At 42.6% G+C, this 20,381-nt stretch overlaps 1 protein-coding gene across 5 annotated transcripts in view; it reads right to left on the bottom strand.

Moving 5' to 3' along the window:
- Nucleotides 1-20,381, bottom strand: part of DCC (DCC netrin 1 receptor) — a 374,240-nt gene that overhangs the window by 224,427 nt on the left and 129,432 nt on the right. For all 5 annotated transcript variants that reach the window (XM_080571841.1, XM_080571842.1, XM_080571843.1 and 2 more), the window contains 3 exons: nucleotides 16,579-16,863; nucleotides 4,297-4,447; nucleotides 3,786-3,922 (listed from right to left, as the gene is read on the bottom strand). In XM_080571841.1, the coding sequence (XP_080427967.1) occupies nucleotides 3,786-3,922; nucleotides 4,297-4,447; nucleotides 16,579-16,863 (573 nt within the window). The remainder of the gene's footprint in view (nucleotides 1-3,785; nucleotides 3,923-4,296; nucleotides 4,448-16,578; nucleotides 16,864-20,381) is intronic.

Raw genomic sequence — 20,381 nt, 5'->3', positions numbered from 1 at the left:
ACTGGTTTTGCAAATCTTTCAGTACTCGTGCGTTTGTGCAACGTTAGCTTAAGCAGCACTCAAAGGAAGTGTGAGGAGGTTACTCATTTTTCAGGCTTTCACTGCTCTGTCAAACCACATTACGGTGATGCAGGCTTCCTTCTCAATGCTGCTCTCTACCTAAGTGATTCACACACAAGAACGTGATCCATGCCCGCTTTATTCAGTACTTCCCACGACCTTGATCTCCCGATATCCATTTTGCTGGTGGAATTTATGCAGCGGAGCTCGAAGTAAAACAAGAAAAAAAACGGATTTGACTGAGATGCAGAGTGCTTACAATCGTTCATTCTTGTCAAAAAGACCTAGGTGATTTCATAAGCCACTTCTCGCACGGCAGCAAACCTTACTTTTGATGTAGCTTTTCTTCCGCGGTGGCAAAACGAAACCAGTGCTATAAACACTCCATACTAAAAACTCCCTCATGAAAGGCATTTGTATAGATGACTGCAGTGTGGAAGTATTTTTTAAGTTGCTTATACCTTATACATATGGATGCATAGTAAAATTTAGCAATAGTTTTTCCTCCAAACACCATGTCAGATCCGTTTTTTTTTTCTTCAGAAGACGCTGCGCTCTTCCCCTACCGTATTGGCACAGCTATAACAGCAGCTTGCTCTTTGATGCAATCAAAGGACAATCCAAAAAGTAAGCAGAAAGAAAAAGAAAAAGTTCATAAACAGTCAGATTTCATCATACAAATTTATGACCATCTACAAAAATTTTACCAAATTCCATTCTGAAACTCCACCAGGACCTGAAATCCCAGAAATAAGTCCCACCACCAAAATGGGCTGAGTATGTCGAAATAGGATATAGAAAAGTTTTTCCTACGTTTATGTCACTTTGAGAACATTTAGGCCATTGAGGTAGGGTGTTTTCTTTGCCAAAAACAGCAGACTTGCTGAATAAAACATGGAAAAAAACATCAAAAACCCTTCTGAGGACATAAAGGGTGTAAAAATAAAAAAAGAGGCACTTCTCAAAGTTAGAAAATACGCAGAAAGGAATTGTAGTTGAGTCTCGTTCATACATCTAATCTTCAAACATTTGTTTAAACTCTAAGTTCCCTAAAGCTACTGAGCACGCAGATGATTTATATATTAAAAAGGTAATCTGCACCAGACCTTTTAATATTCATTACGCAGGGAGACGTGGCTAAAATATTGCCAAAAGGCCACGCTACAAAATCACGATTTAGCAAAATTTATCAGCTCTCCTTGCAAATTCATTCACACTTTGCAATTTTAAGCCTATGTCCAATAAAGAAGTTATTTTTAGCTTTTGAAAGGAACTAAGGAATTCCATTGTGCGGTACACTCCGTTTCTTGCAAACACCCTCATTACTTTAAAGATCAAAAGCATCTTGCCACCATGTGATGTAACTAACTTTGATCTGACGTCTACCCAGATAGACTTCAGAAGAGATAATTATTGGAGTTGATTTTTTTTTTTCCACGTCTCGTTTATCCCTCTTCGCACTACAAATGCTTCAATAATTAAAGGATTACATCAATATTAAAAAATGCAAGTTTGGCAACAAAACGCAGATCAGCGATTTACAGTTTGTTAATTAAACGAGCGTATTAACTCTAAGGAAACACATCTCCGTTTGTATCTAGCACAACAAAAATAAAATTATCAATTTGTTGTTCTGTTTACGAGCTACAACAATCACATGAGAAACTTGGTACGTTTGAGAGTTTCCTACTGGTAAGGATGGATTCAACAAATAAACAGATTTGTAGCCCTGCTATATTGCTCCAAAAAGACAGATATCAGGGGATTGTCATCATCGTCTGCTGAGTTTTAGCCACTTAATAACATTTGAATCCTTTGAACAGTTGCTTATTAATGCAAACATACATGAACACGACGCTTCGCTTTCAGTTGCCTGTCACAAAGGAATGATTTACTCATGAAAACAAGAAACGCACATAAATATTGTGCCCTTTTTATCTGCTCCGAATTTGTAAATTCCTCGCTAACATATGTGAAAAGGAACTTAAAGAAAAAAAATCAACACAGCTCATAGCAACTGCTTCTTTTATATAATACAAACACGGAGTACAATTGAATTGTGCCGTGGCAATGCAGTTTTGGCTTCCTCTTGAGATTGCAAAGAGTCAGCAATTGTGGCGTTTTTCATCCTCGTGCAGTTCTAGGTTCATTCTTAGTACTATCTTGGCATTACGTTTCCTCCTTTTAAAGTTTTTCATTTCTGTATTCGACCTTCCAGTCGTGTCATATTGCCATCACATACCTTTCAGAACGCTCAAGAAAATGTATGCGCCTTTAATTTCTACATGACACTTACAGAAAAAGGCATAATGTAGCTACGGCTAGATGCATTATACACCAAATGCAGGCAGGAATAAATTTTTCAACAGGTATACAAAGGACCTAGGTGCAAAATTCCTATTAATTTTTACGTGAATCACATGGCCAGAAACAATCTATGCAAGAATCAACACAACGATCGTCCAGCCACAGTTGCTCTTACCAAGAGATACTGCTATTGATACTGATACTCTATTGCTGGGGAGAAATATTAATCTAACTTCTGCTTCCCAATCAACTCTCAGTCACCCACTGCACTCTGGATTTGAACTCAACATCTTTCAGTACGACAAGTACATTGCCCAAGAAGTCACCTGCCTTTTTTGTATAATTCCTTATAATGAAAACAATTTCCCAAGTTGAACTTCTGCAATAATAAATCCACGTTTTTATTTTTACCCAGTAAAACAATGTATTCTGCTAACGTACCCAAAGAAACAGAACTGAACCCTCTATCATCAGCAATTATTATATTTTATTACAGCTAGATAAAAGGATATTGTTGTACTAGCACTGAATATCCTATAATCCAAATTAAGGCAGTATTCACTAATGAAAGTATTTTTATGCATAAGCTTTAAAGTCAGAATGTAAAATGAAGAGCACATTGAAATACATTATTGTTTGACTAAGAATCAACTACGTAATATTTTAGATCTGACTGAACAACACTGAGGTAACTCTGCTACTGCTCAAGGGTTTAAATGAAGAAAATAGAAGAAAGGCAGCTCTCAGATTTATATATTTCTTATTTCATTAATAATTGCCACGAAGAAGGGATGTGTGACTTGAGATCTGAGAAAGCAGGTTCGGACAGGAGGGTGCTTCCGTAACATTTAACAACAGGAACCCTCAGACCATCACTGCTGAGCGAGTACTTCCACAAGTTTACTTGAACTTTCGGTATTTTGGTGGAAATACTCTAACGTACACTGACTTTTCTTACCTTAATATATTGACAGTCACACACGCACCCTGAAGGACCAGCCCTGTTTCTGATCCTAATAATATTGCAGACCCAACCAGGAAAACAGGGCGCACTTGTCGAGCAGCTACAGACCTGATTTTCACCCGTTGTACTTCTCACCGCGCACAGCAGTGACATGCATTTTAATAGCAGAAATAAGGCTTCAGGAAGCAGAAACAGAGGGAAGGACCATTTACAGAACACTACAGCACTTAGCATCCAATACCATAAGATACTCAGCAACAGCAAGGCTATAGGACACAGAGGATGTATCCAAAGATTTACAGGATTTGGTTTCCATGGGTGTAAATACCTGATCGTTGCGAAGGAATTGTACAGTTTACAATTACTTGGAGTTATGGAAATTAAGCCATTGTGAAAAAGGCAATGATTGGAAACATTCCTGGAGAAGCAAAGCAGGAGTAGTTCACGTACTCACCCATCACTGACAGTTCTGCCGAGCCGCTGCTGTTCTCGTTTTTGTAGGTGACGACGCACGTGTATGTCCCTGAATCATCATCGGTCACGTTTGATATGAGTAAGTTACTGCCAGCCAGTAATGAATACTTTTTGGACCTGAAACATTGATATTGTATGTTTGCAGTGCGTTAAGATGGGATCTCTATCCAGCAAAACACACATCGTAAATTATTCCACAAGTAACTCCCAGCTGCGATTTTTGCTGTTAATAACTTTACACTTCCATTCTAAATACCAGCCTAATAATCCGTTGTAGCAGGTGACATTTATGATCGAATTCCACCCTCAGATTTGGTGTAGAGATTAATTACATTGGCAGGTAAAAAACTGGGCCAGTGTCATTAATATTTAGGAGAAAATTTCACGGCCTCCAAGTCTACCCCACTGAACTTCAAGCATTACTCAGTGGTTTGCCTTTAATTTGCTCAAGGTAAATGTTATGATATGAAAGGCACGAAGGGGTGAGCTACCTGACGGGGAGCACCTCCTCTCCTCGCAGCCACGTGAAGGTGGGAGGGGGGTACCCAGAGACGCAGCACTCCAAAACAGCATCCTTCCCTTCCATGGCCACCACGTTGGACGGGCGCTGCAGGAAAAATTGCTGCCTGTGCAGATCCGGATCTACAAGAGCAAAAGAGGTAGTTAAGTTTAAAAAAAAAAAAAAAGACATTCTTTTTGTTGGGGAATGGGGCATATATAAAACAGCTGATCAATAACGGCCCCAAGAGACCACACTTTTCACAGATTCTTACTGATGGAAAAAAATAGAAAATCATAGTACAGACATAAAAAGCGTATCAAATCACAATCCTAGAGCCACTTACGCGTTGAACCAAGGGAGCAATTTGCAGACGGAACAATACCAGCTTTCAGCAAGGTGAGAATGGACTGTTTATAGCCTGGTATTAAAGCCAGGGCTCGGAAAGCCACAGGAAGAGGCACAGCCGCGGTAGGAAAAGAGAGATGTATGTGAGGTTGTAAGTGGTACTGGATTAATGACGCTGTTTTGGAGTTGGAAGAGGGAAGTTCATAAATACGGTGAGGAGAGAGGAGGAAAGCTTCAAGTGAAGGAAAACAGCACATAAAGAAATAACTTGAAAAGCCTGAACAGAAAAGGAATTAGGAGAAAGATCAGTGCCCCAAGTTACCCTTTCCCTTACAGAAGGTGTCCACGTGGACATGCCACGTGTCTGAGGCCGTCTCAGATGGCCCTAAACACTTACATGTATAAAACCAAGCCAAGTTCAGGGTGCACGTCTTAGGGTGAGCCAAATCTCTCCGTCAGCACCAACCGGACAGTTTTTAAGACACCCACACTCAGGTAACGAGCTGGCCCCAAATGCCACCCGTGGCATCTGAAATACCAGCAAGCAGAGCCATACGCCAAGGAGATCTGCTGGGTTTGTTTGCTTTTACATGAGTCTGTTCCTCCTCTAAAAAACGCTTTCATTTTCTTATCGCAGATGTTGAAGCAAATGTGCTGGACCACAGCCATCAAACATTACTCCTTGTTTCTGACACAAACATAAAAATTACACAATATAAATGAATATTCCTACCAAAATTAACAGCTACCAGATCTTCCAAAATCATCTCCAAGTAATTAACTGGTTCTCCCGTAGAAGTAGAAAGAAACAGTAAGTAACCGCGTGCATTTCTGACAGATTTACTACGGCATATTTCAACTTCGTACTGGAACCAGATGGACGAGCAGTTTCCAGCCATCAGAAGTACACCTGGCGCAGAAGTTAGCGCGCACAATTCAATAGCTTCAATCTGTGAAGACATCCTACCTGATGTCCTGGTTTTGACTAGGAGAGAGTTGATTTTCCTCCTAGTAGCTGGTATGGTGCCGTGTTTTGGTTTTAGGAGGAGAATTATGCTGATAACACACCGATGGAGGTGTGGGGGGATGGAAGCAAATGTCTGCCCAGTGCTTTGTCAAACCACAGCAGCTGGTCACTGCGATGCCTCTGGTCTATGAATTGCCCAGTACCTCTTGCAATACACACAAATCTTCTCATCCCTTCTCTGTCCAACTTATTCTCATTTAGGACAGCTCCTTTTGCCTCTCGCAGCCACCTGTGCCCCAGAAGTGCCTCGCCAGCTGCTTCTCTGCTCTACAAACATGCCAGTGCCCGGAGGAGGGAGGGTGCCACGCTCTGCAGTCGTACGGTGTCATCGCTTCTTGCTCCCTTCAGGATTCACAAACGCCTTGGGTTGCACGTGAACTTGTCTGACCTCTCTAATGATAACAGCTGCTAGCTGAAAAGCCACACGGATACTTGGGAAAAGTATCCAAGGACGTCCTTGTAGATGCAGACATCCGCAAAGACATCTTCTCAAAGAACCAAAATCTTGAACAACAGGACGGTGTTAATGCTTAAAAAAAAAAAGTCATCGGCCAAAAGGTCTGCAGACCATGGGCTGCGAGCTTCGGCACGAGGGAGATCATACAAATGATGCTGTACATCCTCTTACACTTGGAAATGGGGTTAAAAATATCACTAAACATGTACTGGGTAAACCCTGTGAAAATATGGATTAATGGCACGACAGAGCTACTTCAGGATCGGGTTGAGTTGTCTGATAAAAGGGCTGAATGTTCCACCAGTACAACCAGTTGTTCCCAGCTCATTACGAAGAGTCTATCAAATGATATTTTTACATCAGAAAGAAAGGAAAAATGAGTGAGATTTTAAGATTAAATGGTCATTAAATCTTTTCTCTCCTAGAGCACAGGCCATGGATTTACATCCAGCCTGAGCTCAAAAATATGTTCGAATAAAGTGCATTCTTCGAGAGGGCATCCAGTCTTGATTATCAAGATACCAAAGTTCTCGTTATGCCCTTCTCCAGCTGATTAAAGAGCACTTAGTATATTCTCCCTGACAAGGTACTCATAGCCCATAATCAAGCCCACACAATCAACCAGCTACGAGCCAGCTTCGGCGAAGGACAAAGTGCTGTGCTGAAGCCCTGGCTCCACCGGAGTCATTGACTTCATTCCAGCCACGATTTCATCTCTTATGCGCGAGCGTGTCGTTTGTGGCCTGAACCCAACGCCGCGATGCCCCCATCAACGGGGACGTGCCAGGACACCTCTTGCTCTTTTTCTCACAAAGCTGCTCTCTCTACGCTCCCGAAACCGTTAGCGAAGCACTTGATTCATTTCTCCCACCCCAATCTGCAAAAGTGCTTCGCCGTATGGTTTTGTTTTATCGTTGTTGCTGCTGTTTTTAAACCCAGAGGCTCTCTCCTGGCCTGATCCTGCTCCCCAGAACCCAATTTTCAGACTGGGACAATGCAGCGAGCTGCCCACACTGCCGGGCCATACAGCCCCATCGCTGCCAGACCCACATCTACGCCGGCAGCAAACGCTACATCAACCTCCCAGCCTGCAGTCAGCCCATCACGTTGCCGGCATTTAATACTGTTGTTTTTAGCATATTTCTACACGTTAGCGTTTAAGAACAAACAGATCTACCTAAAACTAATTATGAAGCAGTGAGCTGTAAGAACTTATTTCCCCCAAAACCAAGCAAAACCTCTCGTTTCCTATATAACATTTTTCTTGAGCACACAATGCGGAGTAACGAGGTGCCACCATATATACACTTTTTCCATGCTCGTTAAATCGATGACATAGTTGAAATTTCAATCTACAATAGGATTTGCAAATGTGTGTATGATTTTGATTATCCCCATTACCCTGATAGCTGAGTCTAACACACTATTTGCAAAGAAGGAAATGCCTTCATCAAGCCTTGTTAGGATAAGTCATTTTATCTCGTTTTTATAGATGGTTAATGAAGTAGTTGAGATGTTTTGTGAATCAACTACAGACCTATGCACGTTCAGCAACATGGAAAGGTCCTGAATTAGTTTTTTCTTCTTTGTGTCAAAGGCATAGCTGCTGTTACACTATCAGCATTATTCCTTCACTGATCGCTCCCAACAAAACCTCAGATTTGCGCCAATACGCAGCGATAAGGGTTGAGGATGTATTTATGCTCATACCAAACTGGTCTAAAGCAAATGGATCTCCAGATGCAACCTATTCCCATCTTAGAAGAAAAATGAAATTGCAAGGAATTCACTCAGATTCAGCTCTGCAGATACAGCTCTCCGGCACACAAGGAGAAAAACCCATTATATTGCAGTATTTTAGCTATGCAGCGTATTAAAACAAATAAATACTTCCATAAAAATGCTGCGTGCCGTTGTACAGCATCTGACTATACGAAGCTATTTGGTGCTACAACGTGCATTTGTAAACATTCCGTTGACAAAAGTCTCCCATCATATCATACCCACGAAATTTTTCTGAGCGTATTTGGATAATATTGGACTCGGCCAGTACGATTTTATGTTTATTGCAGCAGTTTTTATATTGCAAATGGCAGAAGTGAGATGCCTTTAATGTGACACTGATGTGACGGAATACCTCTAAGTGTTCATAGTCCCATTTCTAAATTCGATTAAACGAGATAAAGATTTAGACCAACTAAAACCCAATTTTGCTCTCTGCTGTCGGCGAAGAAAGGCCGGCAAAATTCCGCGACCCGATCTCCCCATCACGCCTAGAGGCTGAACACTTAATCCCAACGAGAAAGCAAGGGTTATGGGCGAACAGTGTTAGAGAAATCTGTCATTAAAGTGATACCGATCTCTCAATATACAGAATGCATTAAAATGTATAACCAGAATGCAGCCACTACTTGGAGATTTTCCTTTTTTTGCCTCCGTCTCCCAACCCCCTCTAGCATTTCCCTGCTCCATCCTTTCTGCCCTCCCCAAGCAACGCAAACCCGGCTCAGCAGGGCTGTAGGATGTGACGCGACCAAGAAAACAAAAGAAATAAGGACGCAAAGATTGTAACATTAGCACTGACACGCATCAGGGTGTGAAGACATTCTTCTTCCTGAAGGAACTTCAAAATACATTAACTAAAGCGCAAGGAGAAATGTGCCAAGTCACTGCTGGAAGATAAGACCGTACATCAGGGGTCCTGTTTGCAGCTTTAACGATGACTTCTTGCGTGACGCTCACTTTGCTCAACCATAATGAAGACAAAAATATTTACACTCCTTTACTTGTTCCTAGGTGAAAGAATAATGTAAGATTTATTACTCTAGGAGTAGATAGGGGACTCGGGTGTTTTGTATTTACAAGACAAAAGCAGGAAGCTTTCTCTCTATCCATTAAAGTTTTAGAGAAGCAGAATGAAGAACTACTCCACAACTGCATGAGCAGAGCTGAGCCAAAAAAAAAAGAAAGGACACATTTATACTCTTACTTTCAGCTGAGCAGCAGAGCCTTGGCAGACATAGTTTTAGACCTCCATCGTCCTTGAGAAGCAAAGACACGAGCAATTAAAAAGCAGTGGTTTGATCCACGTAGTAACCAAATTCAGAGAAGAACCTAATAAGATTTTAGAAGCAGCCCTATGAATATTAGGAATATAACTCAAGAGGAGAGCCAGCCTCTCCCCCAGCAGCGTTTCACCCTTGTTCTGCTGAATACCCAAGATCAACCTCCAAGACGTTTGCCATAGGACTGCTTGCTCCAGCCCCTAGTCTCCTATGATGTGGACCCCAGGACTAGTCGCAGTGAAATATTCTTTCCTAAATTCTTCCCCATTTATAACCTCTGCATAGTGACCCACTTTCTTTACAACTCCTCACCTGATACGTGAATATGTCTTCGGTAGGAGATTTCCTTTCTCTCCACTCTTGAACAGAATTGTTATATGGTATATTAGAGAATAAACGATAAAGAATATATCCCTAGCTCTTAGCGAAGACTCCCACTAAAAAAATCTGCTCAGTAATCATCTATATTTTAAACGTAATGACTACAAATCCCATTTATCGTATAGATACCACATTGACGTTTGATTTCCTAGAGAAGAGGCATAGCAGAAATACCCCCAGAAATCTACTCTAGCAATGCAAATCAACAAAAAATGATGTTTTTCATTGGTTTTCATACACTGATATAGACTAACTTTAATTGCATTGACCATTATTTCGTCTCTCAAAGATGACAGGCTGATGGTCTGTCAGCCACCCAATGATCTATTTGTTTTTAGTATCGCTAGCTCCCTTAGTTTTCTCCTAGACCTCGGGAAACTTCGGTATTCAAAATTTATGGTCAACAATTAATGGTCCAGAGAATCTCTCTGCTCCCCTGGGAGCTACTTTTTATCTGGATACAATGACCTGAAGATATCTGAGGCACAAGCTTTATAAAACCCCCAAGACAGTCCTGGAATAAAACAACTTTTTGCATTTTTAAATATAAGGAATATTTTTGAATAACCAATGCCATAAGTACAAACATTTTTCCAATACTGGTTTAGAAAAAAAATAATTGAGTTTTCCTGCCTTGCAGGTAGAAGTATTGAAGCAAGTTCCAACTCTTCCACCCATTTATAATAAATTCATATATGTTTGAAAAACGTTTGTACCCTGAACATTACTAATTCAACACCTTTGGTTCCTTCAGCTCTCCAAAAATCCTGTTTTTCAATTCACAGTTACTATTACCAGATTATTTGCTCCGATGTTCAGATGTTTCGAACTTTTTTTTTGTAACCACACTGTTGGGGGGTAGGAATAGGGTTTTAATCAAGACTGCCTTTTCTCTGTGTGTTTATTCAGTATTTTATTTGCTGAATAAACACTAAATATACCCACAATAACCATACAAATTATTCCACTCGAATTCTCTCAGGCTGCTAATTTAACTCCTGCACGGGGGAAGCTCTTTTGGTTTAAGAGAGAGCTTTACAAAAGGCAGTGGCTATTAAAGAATTGTCTACGTCTCACTGGCAAATTAGGCTAATGGCCAGAGAAGAAAGCAAAGTGTTCCGTGCAATTAAATACAACAAGCTAGAAGTTCATAAAATGGCAGAACCCTTAAATCGCCTCCAACGGTATGAATCCCTACCTCTGATGATCAAGGTGTATAATAGTTATAGTCACTAATGGTTTATTAGCGTTAATCAATTTTCTGTATCAAAAAAATCTAGAGCCACTACCTAGTATAAAATAAATCTCAGCAAAGGCTGTTCCCGCACTAAAAGGGGAATTCTGTGTTTGGGATCCATCGTGGACCGCATTTTTAGAGCCAAGTTTTTGGTAAATTTACAGTGAACTACCTTCGTCTGTATACCAAGCTTGCAAGCCAACCTGTGGCCCACTAGTCGACAGCATCGGCACCCTCAATTTAGTTTAATATCATTAATTGTGTACCAAAAATCTTCCAGTAACAGCTTATTCTTTCAAATGCACATTACAAAATATTCTTCAGACCCTTGTCCAAACCTAAACTTATGCTTCAAGCATCGCAATCAAGCGCTAAAACCAATCCCACTTAGAACAATCACTGAAATCTGCGTGTTTTTAATAAATAAAACCACTATTCTGGCAGCTAGCCTGGGAGTGCTGAGCAGACCACACTTCTTGAGTAGATATTATTGTTCTTGTGACTGCACTGATCTGGAGATCGGCTTCTAAGAGGGTACACTGACTGTAAATGCCTCCATCTGCTTGCTCTTTTTTTCTTCCAACTCGGCAAGTTGTTATACGTGGGAAATTTGGTATTTGGATGCTTGGATGCTTTTGTTAATAAAAATAAGCAGAGTAATTGCAACAGTGCTAAGCAAGGCGGCATGGTCTGGTGCAGGTGTGATACGGATGTTCTCAGCATCCAAAGGGCCCTCTCCTAATAACAGGGAAATGAAACCTTCATCAGCCACGATACCAAACGAGCAGCGCAAGCGATACCCACGCCTGGTCCACAGCTCAGGCCGAGGCATCTGATCCATTTGTTGCTTGGTTTGAAAGCAGGAGGAGAAGCAGCTATCAGCATCCAGCCTGACCGGGTGCTGAGCGCACACCAAGTTTTACCATCAATTCCTGCTTTGAACCCTTATCGCAAGCTCTCTTGAAGCAAATCCAACCCTGATTTAAATGCAGCTGATGGAAAATGTATCACATGCTTAAGCAAAACCAGTAACAGCCGTTGGAATTAAGTGTTTGACTTCTCGATGCTTGCAAGAATATAGTTGCAGGTTTCCAGTCATTACTTCTTTATATGGCTTATAAAAAATTGCAGGTTAAAGAGCCCTTTTCCCCCAAAATACGTACTTACAGACTGCAATAACAGCAATTCTATAAAGATGTCCTGAACAAAGTACAAATTTCCCATGTGTTTACCAAAAGGCAGGCTATGGAAAATAAATACCATAATTCTTTGCTGAACTATTATTAATCAACACTCACTCCCTCAGCTGCTACCTTGAGCGGGAAGCTCTTATTTAGGCGGTATTCGCACGGCAGAAATCCTCCCCAGAGCAGCCTGGGCTCTAACAGAGGCTTTGCACACTTGCGTGCCCATAAACGAGCGTGCAAATACACATGGTGGGAGTTCAGCTTATACCACGATCCTGACCTTTCTGGGGAGGGGACCCATCTCTGGTACGATGCAGCACTCCCACAGATCGCGCATCTACAAATATCTTGGGTTTGAGAGTAGATTTTTGTTGAGTAGGGTTCCTGCTGTCATTTTTGTGTATATACAACATAATTGTACATATCTAATATTTATATAAAATATAGATACTATATACACACTAAACAGAATTAGGGTAAGGCATCCCCGCAGGAAATGGGCACCGGAGAACATAAGGATGAAGATGGTTAGATTAAAAAATAAAATCCATAAATTGAGTGTTTGGCCACATCTCCTGGAAATCTGTTTTCATGGAAAGAATAAACAGTGTTAAGCGCTAGCTGCTGAGGTTATGTGTAAATAAGGGAAAGGATTGACTTAGGCAATTATTGGCAGTTAGAGAACGTACAGTCAAACGGCCTGGGTACGAATGAGAAAAATCTTGATTTTTGCACAGCCTCACGGTATTGTAGAAGAAACTGAGGCTTCAACAGGATTGTGTGCTCGAGTTTAAGCAGACCTTCCTCAAAATTAAGCTAAAAACTATCAACGAATGGAATTTAGCACATCCCACTCCTCTCCTTTCCCATATGGACATTTACTAAATAGGATGTCCCCAGCTACGACGCCTCCTGTATGTACGTGACCATCCAAATTTAAGCTAAGATAGTGTTACTTACACAAGACCAACTTCTCCTTCCTAATTCTGTCTCAAGACCTTGAGGGATCTGTTTCAACCCGTCCTCGTCGCTGCTCTACCCTTCTCTCCTCGGAAGCACAACGGTGAGGAAGGAGCTACAGCAACCCAACTCGATTTGCGTTAAAAACGAAGGAATTACATGATGTTGTTATTGTTATCTTGCACTGCAGCTCAGCAGACGAGCTCAGAGAGAGAGAAGGAACGTCCACGGCAGACAATAGTACGGTGGCAGATTGCTTTGATGGCTCCTGATAAGCGCAGGATTATTATTTATAAATAGAGAATGAATGGCTTTGAGGCACCAAACTGCTCAACTTTCCCTTTTCGAACGTCGTTTGTATTTCTGAAGCGTACAGACCTCCCAAAGAAACTTGCTAACTAATTCACAGAAGCAACAAATTTGGCTATAAATTAATTCCTTAGCACTGCTTTGTATGAGATCTTTTGCTTTTTTTTTTTTGGTACAGTAGTATTGTTCCCTCTAAATTAATTAGGTAAGTGCGTGCAGTTATTTGAATGCGTGCTTCCTCGTTTTTTTTCCAGTACTTGCTGAAAGTTTTCACTTGGGACTAAGTTTTCGGAACCCAGAGGAAAAGAAAGCTTCTATAAAAAAGGTGAAAACGTGCGTTTTGAAATGAATGCCATTCTCCAAACGGCATTACCTTGTGCCAGGATCCCCGTGGGACCAATCCTATCTGCAGGCATCCCTTCTTTTTGTTTTCTGTCCCCATCCTGTTGAGGAGCAGCTGGGTGGGATGACAGCAGCCAGCCAAGGCCAACCACCACAAGCACGCAGGAAGCATCACAAAATATCACCCTCTACTACCCTCAGGGCTTAAGAGAGACATCCGATCAGATGAAGGCAGAGCTAGACCCACGTGTCTAGGAAATACAGAAAGCTTTAAAAGGCATTGTAATTTTGGTAGCCTTATACAGAATGAGCTAAGTATTTTATGAGCCAGTCCCTGAATGCTGAAACTGATTAAAAAAAAAACAGCTGAAGTGCCTTTTTCAAGGTAAAAAAAACTTCCTGCCAAGTGCCTTGCCCTACCTGCTAGACACTTCGATGCACCTCCAAGCTACTTCTCTTTGGTAACAGAGGTTGAAGGCTTATCACTCTTCAGTTTACAAGGGCAGAGAAACAACAGGCTTGAGTCAGGTAAGGTGAATTTTAATCCTCCCCTTGCCCCCCAGGAGATCAGTAATCCCTTCATCCGAACATTTTGTTTTGCTAACCTCTATCACATCGGATGACAAACGTTTCTACCAAGAGGAGGTGCGGATATTTCCAGACCCACCACAACGTCAAATCAAATCCTTAAGCCACAGGCACTCCGACTGAAATAAAAAAAAAAAAAAAAGAAAGAAATACTGCTTTCATGTTTATCCCTCGTTTTCTCTTACATTTCGTTTGGAACACGGAAAGAAGATCATAAATTATTTGCCAGGATCGCAGCCAGTTTTGCCACACGTCCTTGCAGAGGTGCCGTGTTTTCACAGCATCTCTCGTCTCTGATCTTGCGATCGCAGATCATAACCGCTAGCTGCGGAGAAGGCACATTTTAAAAATACCGGGATGGGATGTGCTACCTAAGCCTTTTGAAAAAAAGTTTTTTTTGTTGTTGTTTTTGCACTAAGCAGGGGAAAAAAACACCGCCTTCGCTAATTACAGAAGAGGAAAGCTGCAGCTGAAGATAGATTTCTGCCAGCGAGTGAAAACAGGAGAGGCTGAATTAGCAGCAAAGTATCAGAGAGCTCTGAACCATCAAAGCGTGCACACGAGAACCAAATTCCCAAGAGGCTCAATAAGATCTGAATTTTTTTTTTCAGGAACACCACTCATTTCGTATAAGAGCTGCTGTCTGTTCGCATTATCCTGAAATGAGGCCTTGTGCTGCTTGCCCTAAGCCAAAGTCTGACGGACTCCGCTGGCTCCCTGTTATATATTTTCCTCATTATTTGCTCCAGTGTTTTTCTGGTATAAAATTCAAACGTGCTGGGAAGAGACAAACGGATGTGAATTCCCCCTCTCCCCAACCAGGCAGCGTGAGAGGCCGTTTAGCCTCTCAGAAAGTTAACAGCCAGAGCTGTGAAAAGGAAGAAGCACCACCCCAGCCACAAATGATCAGAAATACAGACGGATGGCAAAATAACACTCTGAGACGGCTGAGAGAACTCTTCCAGGTCTGCGTGGCACAAAAAGCTCTGTGGCAGTCTTAACTTCAGCCAAGAAAGCTGGAGAAATAAGGTTCACGGGCAGGAAAATTTAATTACCATTAATGACCGCAGAAGTAGTGATGCCTCGGTGCCGCCCCATACGTAGGGAACAGCACATGGCTCTAAGGTTCACGGTGATCCCAGAAGACCCCAGAAAAGCTGCCCTGGTACAGCCCTTTAGACAAATCTACAGGTCCATGATAGAGGTCAGGCTCAAACTCAGGTCCCCAAAAAGACAAGAAAAAAACCTGCAGGGAACTCTAAATAAAGCGGTCTTCCTCTGTTGCCAGTTAGTTTGCCTTACAGCTCCAAAAAGGATCAATACCTACCACCATAGCAGAAAGTGAAGATGTGGGCTTGGTCTTTTGATCCTAGGTTTACAGATTTTTATTTTTTTTTGTCATATACCAAACAGAAGGAACTTTAACCTCCCAAATCCTATTGCAAAAATCACAAAACACTTCCAGAATGGAGAATTAACTCATCAAACATTGCAGTCCTTCCACAGGACTGATCCTTGCCCTCCTGATTTTTACAGCATTTTGACTTCAGTTCAGAACTCTGAGAACCCTCTTCTGCTGCCTCTCACTTAGTGAGAAATTATGCACACCAGCAACGTTTGCTCAGCAAAAGCATCTTAAAGAATTTCTAAAAATGCATTTTCCCTGCCCCATTTCATTAGTGGTTACACATCAGCAGGTAGATCTAGAAGGGAAGGAGATTTTGATAGAATGCCTTCTTTAAACCACTCTTTTGATGTCCAGCTCCTGATGAAATACTGCAGTGGTAACCATCTCATTTAACTGATGAATTCATTAGATGGAACAGCAAGGTGCTCACTTGGCTGAGTTTATAACACTGGCTGTCACGGTTAAACTGTGTCAGCTCCCAAACTGCAGTCTGTGAAGCTTGGCAGACCTTATCAGGGCTGAAGTATCCAAGTAACCTGACTTTGAGTAGGTAAATTTGGCAGCTAGTCCCAACAGATTGCTTTTCTAGTCACTGGAGAAAGAGGAGCTCTTTCAGTGAGTACTTTCGGACAATAATTTGGGTACTCTGCCCACTGTGAGATAGGAATTACTTGTCTCTCCCCATCAACCGTATAAAGAGACCAGCTCCATACAAATCTAAATGGGGTACCTGAAGTTAGACAACGTGAATACTTCCCTACAGTGTCAACTCCTCGCCTTTGCATCCAGCTGCTTCTAAAGGTCTCCAAACTCTTCCATGTGAAGAAGAACATGGAAGCTTGTAGAAGGAACTAGAAAATTGGGATAAATCAAAAAGCTGCCCCAGGAGGAGCGACTGCAGTTTGAGAACCGAAGGACGTGATCAGACAAATGAAAAAAGCGATGTGAAAGCGTGCAGCTCTTACCTGACAACACTCTGACTTCTGCGTCATTCCCGGTCCTTGAACTGGCTGGGTTTTTCGCCAGGCACCTGTAGATCCCGCTGTCCCCAGGCTGAATCCTGCTGATCTGTAAAGCTCCAGAGGGCAAGACAGCCACCCGTCCGTCGGCTGGGCTCAGGAATAAATCCTCCTGGTTTCGCTGCCAGTGCACCACGGGCATGGGCTCCCCGACGACTTCGCACTTGAGCAGGATCGTGTCTCCTGCAAAAGCCGTGACGGATTCTGTCTGGGAAAGAAACCTCAGCGGTCCTGCAAACACAAGTAAAAGAAGCAGTTAGACAGCTGCTGAAAATAGAAGGCGTTTGCTGTTTCCATGCCGATTTGGATTCCGTTAACGTTCCAGACTTGAAAATAAAGAAATAAAAGAATTGTGATGTTCTGCAAACTACTTGGAGATTGCTGTAATGGCTGGGTGACTAACACCTTCCTTTGTAAATTATACTCATTAGCAGCAAAGAAAAGATGTGTTAGAGAGCAACAAATTGCATCTGTTACTAACAAACCCACTCAGGAACAACCTGAACGAAGTACAGACACTATCGTGCGACACAAACCGCTCAGAACGGCATTCAAAGGAGAGCACAGCTGAACCTAGGTGAGGTTAGAAAAATGTTGCAGTCTCATCTTTCTGTAGTTCTCCTTCTCCATGCCCTTCCCTCCAAAGAAGAGGGGAAAAAGATCTGAAAGCCTCTCGTGAAGAAATCATTTAGGTCACAGTCAAATACTTCAAAAAGGGAAGGGCCTGTGCCTGCTTTCCTAAGAAATGTTTTTGTCTTACGAGGGGAAGAGAGCAGAGCTAGGAGCTTTAATTGCCTAACTCCCAAACACCGCGGCCTTAATCCTGCAAAAACACGATGGCCATGTCCTTCACATACTACAAAAGAAAAAAAAAAAAACAACAACAGGACACAGACTGGAAGATACAAAGTGCCAGTGAGAGGCAACCCCAAGGCCGGCCCAGTGCGAGGCCTAAAGTGCAGGCGCTGCTATGGGAAGTCGGCCTACTAAATGCAGGCCCTTGGAGAAGTATGCACAAATGTACATTCAAACGTACATTTGGAAGAGTGGAGAACTTAAAACAAGACACTAAAAGCAACTGAAGAGTATATAGGAAACAAGCATCTTTCAGATTACGTCAGCGAAGGCTTTGACGAGGCATTTATCTGAAGGCGCTGTTAAACTAAGGAAGCAAGGAAGGAAGGCCCTGAGTTTCCAGACGCTAACTTGGCACTCAGGCATTCAGCAAAGGCATTATCCGAGGGAATAAAAGTGCAAGAAAAGAGCAGGAGCCTCATTTCGTGGTTCAAACACCTGTCTTGGGGTCCCCCACCTGGTCTCAGCGCTCCCACCCCGCAGAGCACCCACAAGGCTGCCACATCTCACCATGGGTGCAGCGCTCCCAGGAGCTGAGGCAGGGCAATTCCCCAGGAAGACAAACTGGCTCAGGAAAGGCTTCCTGAGGTATTTCTACACGTAACCAGGGGCATATATGACTTTTTCGCTGCGTGGGTGGCGGTGCTCCCAAACTGCCGTGTGTGTTCAGGGATAACTGTGGTGAGTTCTGGGCCCTGAGCGAAGGAAGGAGCTGGAGCTGCTCTTGGTAGTCCCACTGCTCACAGCCCCGTCCATGCAAGCTCTGCCACCCTCGTGCACGTCCCCGTGCCGGCAAAGATGCTGCTTCCCACCTGGCCACAGGCACCGATACCCACGTAACAGCCTTACACCCCCAGCAGGGCTGGTGCAAGCCAGAAAAATGCGAACGTTCAACACTTTCAGCTTTTTACCTGAAAAAGTTTGAAGATACGGTGTGAAGAGCGAGGGAAAACTGTTGAAAACTACAGATTTTCCAGCAGGAAAGACAGCCAAATTTAACAGCGTGCTGTAAAAACTATGACTAAAACAATTGCCATAGTAGAGGAACCCCCACACACACACCCCACCCCAGAAATCCATGCCAGAATCCCAACAGCTTTGTTTTTAGGCAAGGAAAACAACAGCGTTACTTCTAGCACAGACAGACCGACTCCTCACATGGATTCACGGAGTAACTTTTTATTTCTCTCTGTTTTTATTTCTCCCTAGCACTGTTCCCAGCAGCCCCGAACCTGCCGTGCCCCTGCACACAGCCCTGTCGCTGCACCATCTCCCGTTCTGCGGTGTCACGACGTCAAGTTTTAAAAATTCATAACATCCGTGCTTAACAAATCAGGATATCACCAAAACCTTCCTGCTGTGTCTCAAAGAAAAGCACCAGCCACCTTTTTTCCGTGGTTACGTTCAGGACTCATTCATCTCTTTGCAGGACCACGACACCCAAGACCTTAAAACCATCACCGGGTCTTCGCAGGTCTCCTGGCTTATGCTGATTCATTCTCAAGACAGTTTTTGAAGCTGCACAGATGTTTGGGTTGTTGGGAGCTGGCTCGGGGGAACAGACCAGCAAATCCCTTCTGAGAAAGTCACTTTCCGAGACAGGCTCCGGAATTAAACATTGCAGATTCACGGGGATGCTTCGCTCTTGTAGCCAAAGGGTCGCAGATGCACCTCGCTGCATTACACCCAAACCTACTTAAGAAACCTAATTGAAAGCAGCACCCAGCTCTGATTTACCATGCAATCTGGCTGGCAGCTTATCAGGATCCCCATCTTTCCTTACAGAAGACCCAATTATTAAGCAATTAAAGTTCATTTAATAAAAAGGCTTATCATTTGGGGGACAGACCTCAGGCTCTGGTGCATGTTTAGCTATTAAATATTCAGCAATTTAATAGCACTCAGCACAATCCCCCAGAGAAGAACTGCTTTAAATGCTTTGTTTGTTTCAAATTAAAGTCTGCAAGGTTACTTAACATCAAGACAAGACCTTTTTTCACTTTCAATTCGCACAATAGCTGAAGGGCAGGAAACCAAGGTAATGAAAAAGAGCGATTTCCTTCTGCTTGCTTCAGAAAACGGGAGAGAGAAAGCATGGGTGAGCGAATCTAGAAATGTAAATATTTTAGAAACTGCTAATTTGTTCTTCCACAGGCTGATTTAAAAAAAAAATGGTGCTACGCTTTTGTTACTCAATGTCCTCTTGTATTTGCTAGCTCCAATTTACAATTCTAAAAAGTTTTGCAGGGTGATGTTCAGCAGAAGAAATAAAACAGGGCGTAGACGCTTCACTAAAAAACCTAAGTATAATTGTGGTCTGGTTTGTTTGCAGAAGCATAAGCTAAATAAATGGCTCCCCTTTGTATAGAAGCAGTAGAACCCAAACTGATGAAGAGCCGGGCGCTCAGATTCCCAGTTTGGAAGATGCGATTTGGAAGAATCCCCCTTGCATTAATCTGCTTGGAAAACCCAGGGGAATTACCTAACCCAGGTGACTGGGTTAGTTGTATGTATGAATACCTAGATGGGGTTAATTAAGAGCTCACGGCCACTGCAAACAAGGCAGGAGAATTATTAGTATTTTTAAATACAAGCCACAGTCAGCATGCTGACTATGCAGAGCATATTTAGAAACTGTCAAACTCGGCCCTTGAACACAAAAAACTGCAGATCAGACTGCAACACATACTCAGGTAGGTCACACCTCACCCAGACATGCCATGCAATGGGCAACATGCAGCTCTACAGCATTAGGCAAAGCTGGATAAACCCAGGATATACAGCTGAGCTCAAGTCTGGACCTAAAACATACCTCTGTAGAAGCAATATGGAGACAGAGATTTATTTTAAACACAATCAGCCTCATGTTTTTCCCGAGGCACGCTATAAAGGTG

The sequence above is a fragment of the Anser brachyrhynchus genome (assembly GCF_964034855.1).
Source record: "Anser brachyrhynchus genome assembly, chromosome: W".
Taxonomy (NCBI): Eukaryota; Metazoa; Chordata; class Aves; order Anseriformes; family Anatidae; genus Anser; species Anser brachyrhynchus.
Note: the sequence above shows the minus strand (reverse complement) of the source record. Positions and strands in the feature narration are given on the sequence as shown.